The sequence below is a fragment of the Chrysemys picta genome, chromosome 1 (assembly GCF_011386835.1).
Source record: "Chrysemys picta bellii isolate R12L10 chromosome 1, ASM1138683v2, whole genome shotgun sequence".
Classification (NCBI taxonomy): domain Eukaryota; kingdom Metazoa; phylum Chordata; order Testudines; family Emydidae; genus Chrysemys; species Chrysemys picta.
This window is the reverse complement of record NC_088791.1, coordinates 223,991,661-224,001,523: the sequence shown is the minus strand read 5'-3', so window position 1 is coordinate 224,001,523 and position 9,863 is coordinate 223,991,661. Positions and strand designations below refer to the sequence as shown.

Genomic DNA, 9,863 nt, shown 5'->3' with positions numbered 1-9,863 from the left:
GTCAAAACTCACTCACCACCTAAATTTTGCTGTAAAAGTTAACTCAGAGCCTATCTGTGGGCATGTGCACTGCAGTTTCACTCTGGGCATCTGGATGCTGATTTCATGCCGAAGCCCCGAGCAATCCATAAAGCAAGGGGAAAATAGGCATTCCTCCACCTATCTAGACTGTGGACCTGATTCGGTAGGCATGCTCAGCGTTCCTGAGTTCCCTTGTGGATCTAGTCCCAATTCACTTGTGACACTGGGCAAATTCCAAACTCTGAATCTGTTTCCTTACAAGGCTCTTTGTTTTTGTTTTTTACCTATTTTAAAGAAAATTTCCAGATTTTACAAAAGCTATAAGTTTTCCACTGATTTTCACCTTAATTTTCGACCACTTAAGTACACATCTTCCCTGCTATAACGCGACCCGATATAACACGGGTTTGCGTATAGTGCGGTAGCAGCGGGGCTCCAGGGGTGCTTTAAAGGGTCCAGGGCTCTGGCTGCTGTGGGGAGCCCGGGCCCTTTAAATCACCACCGGATCCTGCCGCCCCGGACCCTTTAAATCGCCGGCAAGCCCCACTGCCACAGCCCCGGGGTAGGGTGGCAGGGCTCCGGTGCTGTGGGGAGCCCCGGGTCCTTTAAATCACAGCCGGAGCCCTGCCACCCTTACCCGGGCTGTGGCAGCGGGGCTCCACCGGCGATTTAAAGGGCCTGGGGCTCCCCGCAGCAGAGCCTGGAGCTCTTTAAATCACCACCGGAATCCTGCCACCCCTAACCCGATATAACGGGGTTTCAGCTATAACGCAGTAGGGATTTTGGCTCCCCACGACCGCGTTATAGCGGGGTAGAGGTGTACATGAAAATATTGATTATGTTAAGAAAATCAATACATTACATTAAGAAATTGTGTTTATGTTAATAATAACAAGTCTAAGTGTAAATGCAGGCAATGTAGCAGAAAGTAAGGCAATGTAGCAGAAACTACTGTATATGCACACACAAATAGACGTGCAAATAAACTATGGCATTTAACTGCTTTTACTTTCAGCAGGTCTATGGACATTCAGCCCCTTACAAAGTGAGGAGTCTGGTGGCACCTTAAAAACTAACAGATGTATTTGCTCATAAGCTTTCTTGGGTAAAAAATCCCTCTTCTTCAGGTGCAAGTGAAGTGGTTTTTAACCCACAAAAGCTTATGCCCAAATAAATCTGTTAGTCTTTAAGGTGCCACCGGATTCCTCCTTGTTTTTGTGGATACAGACTAACACGGCTACCCCCTGATACTTGCAAAGTGGGGGGCTGCTCCTGCTTCTGCTGGGAGTTGCCCAGGGGAATTTTGTGCCTTGGCTGCACCGGGAGCAGGACTGAGCCCCTGGCCTGCTTGTCTCGCTGGCTGCCGCTAGAGGGACTGTGAGGGCGCAGGAGCCGGGCCAGCTGCCAGAGCCGAGGCTCCTCCCGCCTGCCAGGTAGGGGATGCGCTCCAGGGAGGGCAACAAATCAGGGTGGAAGGAGCCGGGGCGAGAGCGAGACCAAGCAGAAGCGCCGCCCTCGGCCGCTGCTCCAGCCCGCTCAGCGACGCCGCTAAGCCCGCCAGGGGGCCGGGGCTTGCGGACCCGACCCCGCACACAAAGCAGTTAACCCTTCCCGCCCCGCCACAGAGCCCCCGATCCCCGGCCCGAGCAGGGAGGGCAAGACGCGCGCTGGCTGGGGGGAGAGGCTTGAGGGCCTGAGCAGCTGCTGCCCCCTCCTCCCCACTCCGCTGCTTTAGCGCTGGGAAGGCAGGAGAGAGGAGGAGGGGGCGGCGGGTGCAGCCGCTGGGGGTTGCTCACGGTCACGGCTGGTTGCCCGGCGGGGGATGAGGCCCCAGCCCGGGGTGGGGAGCAGCCCCCTGTGTGCCGGTGCAGCTGCCCCCTTCCCCCGCTCCCCACTCGTGCATGCGGAGAGGGCGCCACGGGCCACTGATGCCCCTCGCGTCCTGCCCGGGCAAGCCGCTGCGTTGCCCTCCCGCTGCTGCCCGGCCTCTGCCTTTGTCTGGCCCCACCTCGCCGCGCGTGTTTCAGCCCCTCCACCCGTTCCAGTGCGGGCCCCTGGCCTGGGTCCTCCCACCTCCCCGTTGTGTGAGCGCCCGGGTGAACCCCCCCCCCCCCCACAGGGGGGAGTTGCGAATCCCACTGTGACTTTGCTCCCTGTTCTGCAGTATTTGCCCCCCTGGGGGGAGCCAAAGGAGGGAGATCGCAGCTGCTTCCTCCTCCTCCTCCAGCTGCGAACAAGCCCACTGCAGTGCCAGGGTGAACTCTGCCTGCCTGGGGGCTGCCAAGTCCCCGCAAGTTTGGGCACAGAGCAGTTTCGCAAACTCCCCAGCTCTTCCCCTCCACTTGTGGCCTCCACGCTTGCAACATTCAAGCGGGATCAAGAGGAGGAGGAGGCGAGCAGGGGTGGATCACTTCCACCCCCGTGGGACCACGCTTGAAACTCTTGTTAGGTATGTGGTTCCTAGGTCAGCCGCAGCACGCTGGATCCGGCTAGGAAGAAGCTGAGACATTTGGGCAGGAACCTGCCTTTAGAGTAGCTGCAGAAGCAGCAGCTCGGCAGCGCCATGGAGAACGTGGAGTTCAGAGGCGGACCGGAGAGATTTCCAGACAAAGATCCCCGGCTGAATGCAGTGTTTGTGGATCAGGGGCAGATGATGATGATGATGGTGGAGCAGAGAGGAGGGGATGGGTACAGATTGGTGGAAGTGTTGCTGACTGGAGGGGCTCCTTGGGGCTTTACCTTAAAAGGAGGAAGAGAGCATGGGGAACCTCTCATCATCACCAAGGTAAGATACCTTTGCAGGAGAGCGAGGGCTGTTACCTGACACGTTCCCCATTTTTCTTATCTTTCGTTTCGTTGTATGTAATCTCTCCTTTCCCCCACCTCTCAGGTTAACCATATCTCTATAGTCGTTACACCACCCAAACAATAGGCTGGCATAATGAATGACAGTCATGGGAACACTATACTTGTATCGACCCTTGCTGAAAACGGTCACAGTCTCTTTAACAAGCTTCTCATATCATGATCAGACTTAGAAGCTTGAAAGTTGCTCAACAATTTTGAGAAAAGTGCATGATAAAAATGTCATTTTTTGTTGCTCTTGGTCCTAATGTGAATTGCAGTGTGCCAGTGAACTTAAGGGGGATCTTTCTCGGCTGGAGTTTTCTAGGTTGTTGCTTCAGTGGAAGACATTTGCCTGTTGCTCGTAGTTCCTGCTTGATCACATCATGGGTTCATAATTTCCTTAACCTTCTTATTAGTTCCTTGTCCAAACGGTACAGTTCCCCTCTCCCCAGTAGTGTACTGCTGTTTCTTGTCTCATTTCTCCTCTTTAGCACTGGCCTGCACCTGTAATAGAAGAACGATGTGGGGTGGGGGAGGGGGCGAGGGGCGGGTGAGAATGTAAATAAACAAAGCAATAAACTTCCCTAACTATTAGGCTGTTGTATTCTATTGCTTGTTGGAAAAGTAAACCTAGGGGCACACATGCTTTAGCTGTACTTCTATAGTTTTAGTTTATTCACTACTTATGTAATTTTTTTATAGTGTAATTGTATCAGAACACTGCAATACTCTTCAATTATATACATCAATCCTGCTATATATATTTGACAGGGTTTTGTTTGACATTTCATTGCACAGTTATGTATGTTCGGAGAAACCATTCTTTTTGTTAAACCCATTTATAAGGCTGTACCTAATAGCTATTTTTGGCTACAGCATGTCAGCTTTACAACTTTCAAAATGTTGCTGGTTTAAACTTCTAGAAAACAGTTCGTTGCTTTTAATTTTCTTTTTCTCCCTATCAAAAACCTTTCAAATAATTCTGAATGACCGTTGAAATGTTGAGAAAATGAGTGGAATGAAAGAACATTTTCCTCCACCATCCATAGTAGAAATTACTTCAGGGTTTTATATTATTGTACTGTATTAAAGTTTTGACACAAGCCAGGAAAATTCCAAGTAAAGGCTAGCACTCATTGCCCTGATTCTGAGTTTTCCATGGGGATTTTGTTAATTTTACAAAATATGTATTTAGCATAGTATTTTAAATCTGATTTAAAACAAAAGTTCTCGTGGAATGTGATTAAACATGTTGTATGAGAGAAAGAAAAGGCTATTGGGTAAAAAGTGTTTATTTATGTGTATGCTGTGTTTCACTATTAAACTGAAATATACATGATATGTATTAGGCACACATTACTTACTTGACAAGGGTGCATTATTATGTGTTTTCTAAGAAATTGACAATTGTGGTATATGTTTTGACCCAAGAATTCCCTTGTACTTTCTTAAACAAACAACTACATCAGGATCTAACTGATGGTTTAAAAACCATGAAGGCAGTTGTCTGGTTATGCAAGCAAAAAACAAAAACAGACCCTTAGTCAAAAAAAAAAAAGTCAAAATATATTTTTCTGAAGCTTTGTTATGGGAGAAATACAACTCTTGGTCTGCCAGCTCCAGGGACATTTTGCCTGTTCCTATTTTACAAGTACATAAAGAATGTGAGAGGTCAGCAAATCTTTGAACATCCCAGAGCAAGAACTTTTCTATTGTTATTGTCATACTAAGTAGGTTTTTTTCTCTCTCTGTATGGGTTTACAAGTTTATGTATTCTGGGCTTCCCAAATTAGGGCTTATCTAAACAGAAAAGTGAGTGTCTATCATCTATGTACCTTGTCTCCAACCATGCACCTTTAGTTTTAGGGCCCAAGAACTCAGAAATTTCAGGATCCTAAAGAAGAGGACTATGTTACTATGTTAGATTCTCACTCGTGGAAGCTGAAGTGGTTCCTAATCTGAAGATTCTCACATTGTGCGGCAGACAAGGGCATGATTCTGCAAAAATGCACATCCATAACATTACTAATGTAATAGGACATTTCTCATAAGCAAAGCTACAAATCTGCTTAAGCGTTTGGAGTCTTTACATGTATGTCCCAAGCCTTGGTTGTTTGAGAACGAAGGATGACCAAGATGTCCATGGCAGTTGCATCCATATATCTCATGGAAGAATTTTGTGGGCTATATGTCTGCTTCCCTGTTTTTCCTTACCATACACAGGACAACGACTACATAAAGGGACACAGCTGGCTTAAAAATTGCATCTCTGTCTGAAAAGCAGTACTTAAGATTACTATAACTGAACAAGATTAAAAATAGAAATATTTTTTTCCCGAAAACCCCATAAAAAGAGAAGGGAGACTCTCGGGCAAGGGTAATTTCTAAAACTAGTCCTGATTTTCTTTTTAAATTGACTAAATTTTAGTTTAACAATCTACCAAGCTACCAGAATGCACTGAGGGAAAGGCATGCTAAACCGAAGCAAATCTATGTTTAAATCTCAGTAGGGAGATAAGTATGTGTGCCATAACATCCATTGGAATGTTGGGTGCAGGAAGTATTTTACTCATCCAACATGCAAAGAAAGGTCAAACTAGAGTCATCCTACTAATACCCAATAACAGTACTAATAGCGTATCCCACTTAACTGGATGATTAAGCTGGCTCATTTCAATATTTCTTCTTACCCTGCAACTGAAACAGAAAACTTAAGGTTCTAACTACCTATTTCAGGAGCACACTTCTGAGTTCACCCACCAATAGTGTGTGTGTGGGATGGTGGTAGGTTATTATTATTTTTTTTTTTTGATGCAGTGATCATGAAGAAAAATGGTACATGATACAGCTTGTTCAGGTCTTGAACATAGTCGGTCTTCTGAAACTCACCCCACCCATATGCAACTGCATTGTTGACTAATACTTAAATGTATTTTTTCAGTGTCTTTAGTATCCTCACTTGACAATAAAATCTTACTCCTGAAAGAAAAATTAGGGATTTTCAGTCTGGTTTTGCAAATCTTTACATTAAAAAGTAATAGCATTATGCTTTGTATTTCTTCCAGAGCTCTGTGCATGTCTTCTAGAGCATTCCAAAAATTTGCCCCCAAGGCAACTTATTTTTGCCTAATATGGTAACTTTGAACCTTGAGGAAGGGGATTGACTTTTTATAGCAACTTGCAGAATCTCTACTTTACCTGGACCACCACTCTCTGTATAGGTGTGACTTTTAACTATCTAATTTTTTTTTTTAAATGAAGCAAGCAAGCAAACACTGAATTTAAGAATGAAAACCTCAATATTGTCATGGGTGAACCTTTAAAAATAATATCTTTATTGATAGCTAGCTAGTTTTAAATATAGTTAACTTTTCTCTTTTAAAATGTCTTTTTGATAATAATCAGAAAACGTACCTGTCATTCCCAGGTTTGGATGTGGGGGATGGGTAGAAAATATCAATTTGGAATTCAGTTCATTTGCAATACTAACAACATGTAAAGAATCACAAATCATCCTGGAATTAACATGATCGAGATAACTTTACTGATAACGTATGTGAAACATTTGCAGTGTATGCTTAGAGAGTTTGATGCACTGTAATGCTGATACTACTTAAAAGAATTGCTGTAACAAGTGCCTTCAGCTATACCTCTTCGAGCTATGAGCTCTCTGTAAACTAATCAAGGTTGGGCCTGGTTCATATTTGGATGAGAGACCTCCAAGTGAAACCTGGGTTCTTGCAAGAAGTGTTGCTGATTCAGTAGGTGAAACTCTTCGCTCTGAATCATTAGTGAAGGAAAGCTCCAACTGGAGATGTCACCTTTAGATCAGGAGCAGACTCAGAGTCCTGACTACTTTTTTCCATTAAAAATTCCACAATACTTTTCTAATGGGCGTGTGTGCCTGGTGTTTTGATTTGTTCTGTGTTTGTACAGTGCCTAGTACACTGGGGTCCTGGTTCATGACTGGGGCTCCTAAGTGCTATGAAAATACAAAGAATAAGTGTAATGGGCAAATTGTAATTTGAATATCTACATTTGATGTAAAATTCCTCTGTTGTAACTAGATAAAAGAATTCTCCCATATTTTCTGGCTCAAATGGTTATGTAGAGCTATTTCATTTCAAAAGTAGCTGCATTTCAGCAGTGGGAGAAGAGACTGCTGTTTTTTATAAAGAATTTTTGAATCCTGTAGCTTTAAAGACTTGATATAAATGTAAATAATTTTTTTGTTTAATGATTCAAGGGTATCAGAGTTCTTTTTCAGACTAATGGCTATCCATTTGTACAGAAATCTGTAGGAAGACTTTTCTGTTTCCTCGAGTATAAACCAATCATTTCATCATTTTGTACAAATTAGTCATTTGACAGGCTGGCAAAATGGCTGATTGATTGACACTACAGCTAGATGAAAAGATCAAGAATATATGAGCCAAGGATTTGGCTCAGTTGATCTTGTTTTTTTGTATGTACATATAGAATTCAAAAAAAAAATGAATCCTGTCCCCTGACACACAGGATAATGAAATCTTATATTTGTGAGTTTTAGCATACATGTGTTCTCTAGAAAAGAGAGACCGAGACTCTGTTGTCTGTTATAATTAAGGCTTTTTGTTGAAATGAACACTTACCAGTAATACTTTTCCAAAATAAAGTGCAGATTTGCTAGTAACTATAAATCTAATTTTATATTAGTGGTAAAATGCTGTATTTGTGCAGAAAAAGGACCACTAAGGTAAATAGCTGATTCACAGTTGTTAATATTGTGCTCTAACACATGCCGAGTGTAGTCGCAGCGCTGGCGGCGCGACTACACTCGGCGAGAGAGCTCTCGCAGCGCTGTATGTACTCCACCTCTCCGAGGGGAGTAGCTTGCAGCACTACGAGTGAGCGTGCAGCGCTGCAGGCTCTGAACACACTGGCACTTTACAGCGCTGCACTCGCTGCGCTCGGGGAGTGGGGGGGGGCGTTTTCACACTCCTGAGCGCGGCAAGTTGCAGCGCTGTACAGCGCCAGTGTAGCCAAGGTCACAGAGTTCAATATGATCTCTAGCTAGTGAACTTTTCATTCTTTGTTGATAGAAATGCACGGGGGAGCAGAGCCTGTCCTCTTAATGATCGTCAGCTATATTGTTCATTTACATAACCCCATCTCTAGGAAAAAGCAGCAAACTATAAAAACCAGTAGTTGAATCCATAGAATCACACCTGAATTACTTTATGCCTCACAATTCTCTTCAAACCCTTGATTTAGTCCTTCAAGTGGAGCTGCTCTTTGGGATAGTACTATCTAACTCAAACCTTCCCTAAAACGCTACATTTGTATGTACCGCTCTCTGTCTTTAGAGCATTTTTAGGGAATATTTACATGTTGAAATGAAGATTCTGAACATGGACAAGTAGTATCCTGTTGTTGGGGGGTGTTGGTGGTTGTTTTTCTAGCTGTTTTTCTCAGTAGGCAGAAGTTTGCCATCTTAAAGGTTTAGAGAGAGACAAGATGGGTGAGATAATATCTTTTATTGGACTAATCTCTGTTGGTAAAAGAGACAAGATTTCAAGCTACACAGAGCTTTTATTTACTGTGCTGTTTCTCTTAAGCCTGGCTGAGTGGCTTGCCCCAGAATCTACCCCTTTGTTGTTCTTCAGATCCCTCCTTAAAACTCTCCTTTGCCCCGATGCCTACTAAAAGCTCGACAGTAGTTAGGCTGCTGGTGTGCTGAGACCACTGCCTATCATGCTGACAATATTGTCTCACTATTTCCTTGTACTCCCCCATATGTCTATATCGATCTGTTTCTTGTCTTACACTTATACTGTAAGCTCTTTGGGCAGGGACTGTCTTTGATCTGTGTTTGTACAGTGCCTAGCACAATGGGCTCTTAGATGTTATAATAGTGTAATGAAAGGGATTCCACAGCGTGAAGGGGAAAGCAATGGAAGTGAATATGGTTTTGGGCTGTATTAACTTTTTGCTCTCTGCCCCCCTGTGGCTTGGGCTTAAATAAGCTGGAAAAGCTGAGTTGGTTCCCCTGTCCTTCTATGAGGTCCCCACTGGTACTTCGGGTAAGGAAGGAGCTTAATGCCACATTGGAATTCTCTTTTCTGTAAGGGCTTTTACACATAAGAGTGCAGAATGTCTTATGTTAAGTAGAATGTGTGTTACTTTGGTTTGTCTATCCATGGTGTCATTTAAATAGCTCTGCCTTGATTTACATAGTGAAGGCTTTCTTACTCAAACAGTCATGGTAACATTAGAAACTTTTCCACAGGACAGTATCTTGTAATGTTTTAAACTGATGGCAAAAACATAACTAGAAATGTATTATCATTCTTCACATTGTGCCAACAGGAGGACTGAGATAAGAGAGAATGAATAAAATGGCTTGTGACTCACAGGAATCCATCTTTAAGCTTGGCTCAGAAGAGAGGCTAAAAATTCCCTCTTCTCAGAAGTCACAGGGTTCTGCTTTGACTGATGTATCCTTTGACTGATGTGCATGTAGTTTTTTAAACAGTATGTGTAATGCTGAAACAATACTTAATATTTTTTTCCTTGGCACCTGTCACTGTTTTAAAATGATACAGTAGAACTCATGTTGTTGTGTGAAGAATCCTATTTGTCACTAGCAAAAAGGAACACTGTTTTGCTGCTGTTGCCTTGCTTGCCTCCTCCCTCTACCCTCAACACACTAAGTTATGTATAGGTACCTGGCCTGATCGACCATTGGTTCTTTAAAACAAACAATAACAACACACAAATAAAATAAAAAAATAAAAACACAAAGCCAGCCAGAGGAACTAGCCACACAGTTCCCACTTATAGAAATTGTGTGACTAAACCCCCTAGGTAGCTTTGAACATATCAATGTATTATTTAAGTTCTCTATCAATGTAATACAAAGAGTTTTGCCTTGTGTCTGTTGCCACTATTCTAACATGATTCTCAAATATATCCTGTTACAGTAATGGTACCAATTACAGACAGAAAAAATTAAA

The 9,863-nt window shown here is 43.4% G+C and overlaps 1 protein-coding gene across 3 annotated transcripts in view; it reads left to right on the top strand.

Annotated features, from left to right (window-relative positions):
- Nucleotides 1-2,584: 2,584 nt before the first annotated feature.
- Nucleotides 2,585-9,863, top strand: part of SHROOM2 (shroom family member 2) — a 194,573-nt gene continuing 187,294 nt past the window's right edge. For all 3 annotated transcript variants that reach the window (XR_010597652.1, XM_024104470.3, XM_024104469.3), the window contains exon 1: nucleotides 2,585-2,806. Coding sequence is in view for 2 of the 3 variants with exons in the window: in XM_024104470.3 (XP_023960238.2) it covers nucleotides 2,585-2,806 (222 nt within the window). In the remaining variant the exon portion in view is untranslated. The remainder of the gene's footprint in view (nucleotides 2,807-9,863) is intronic.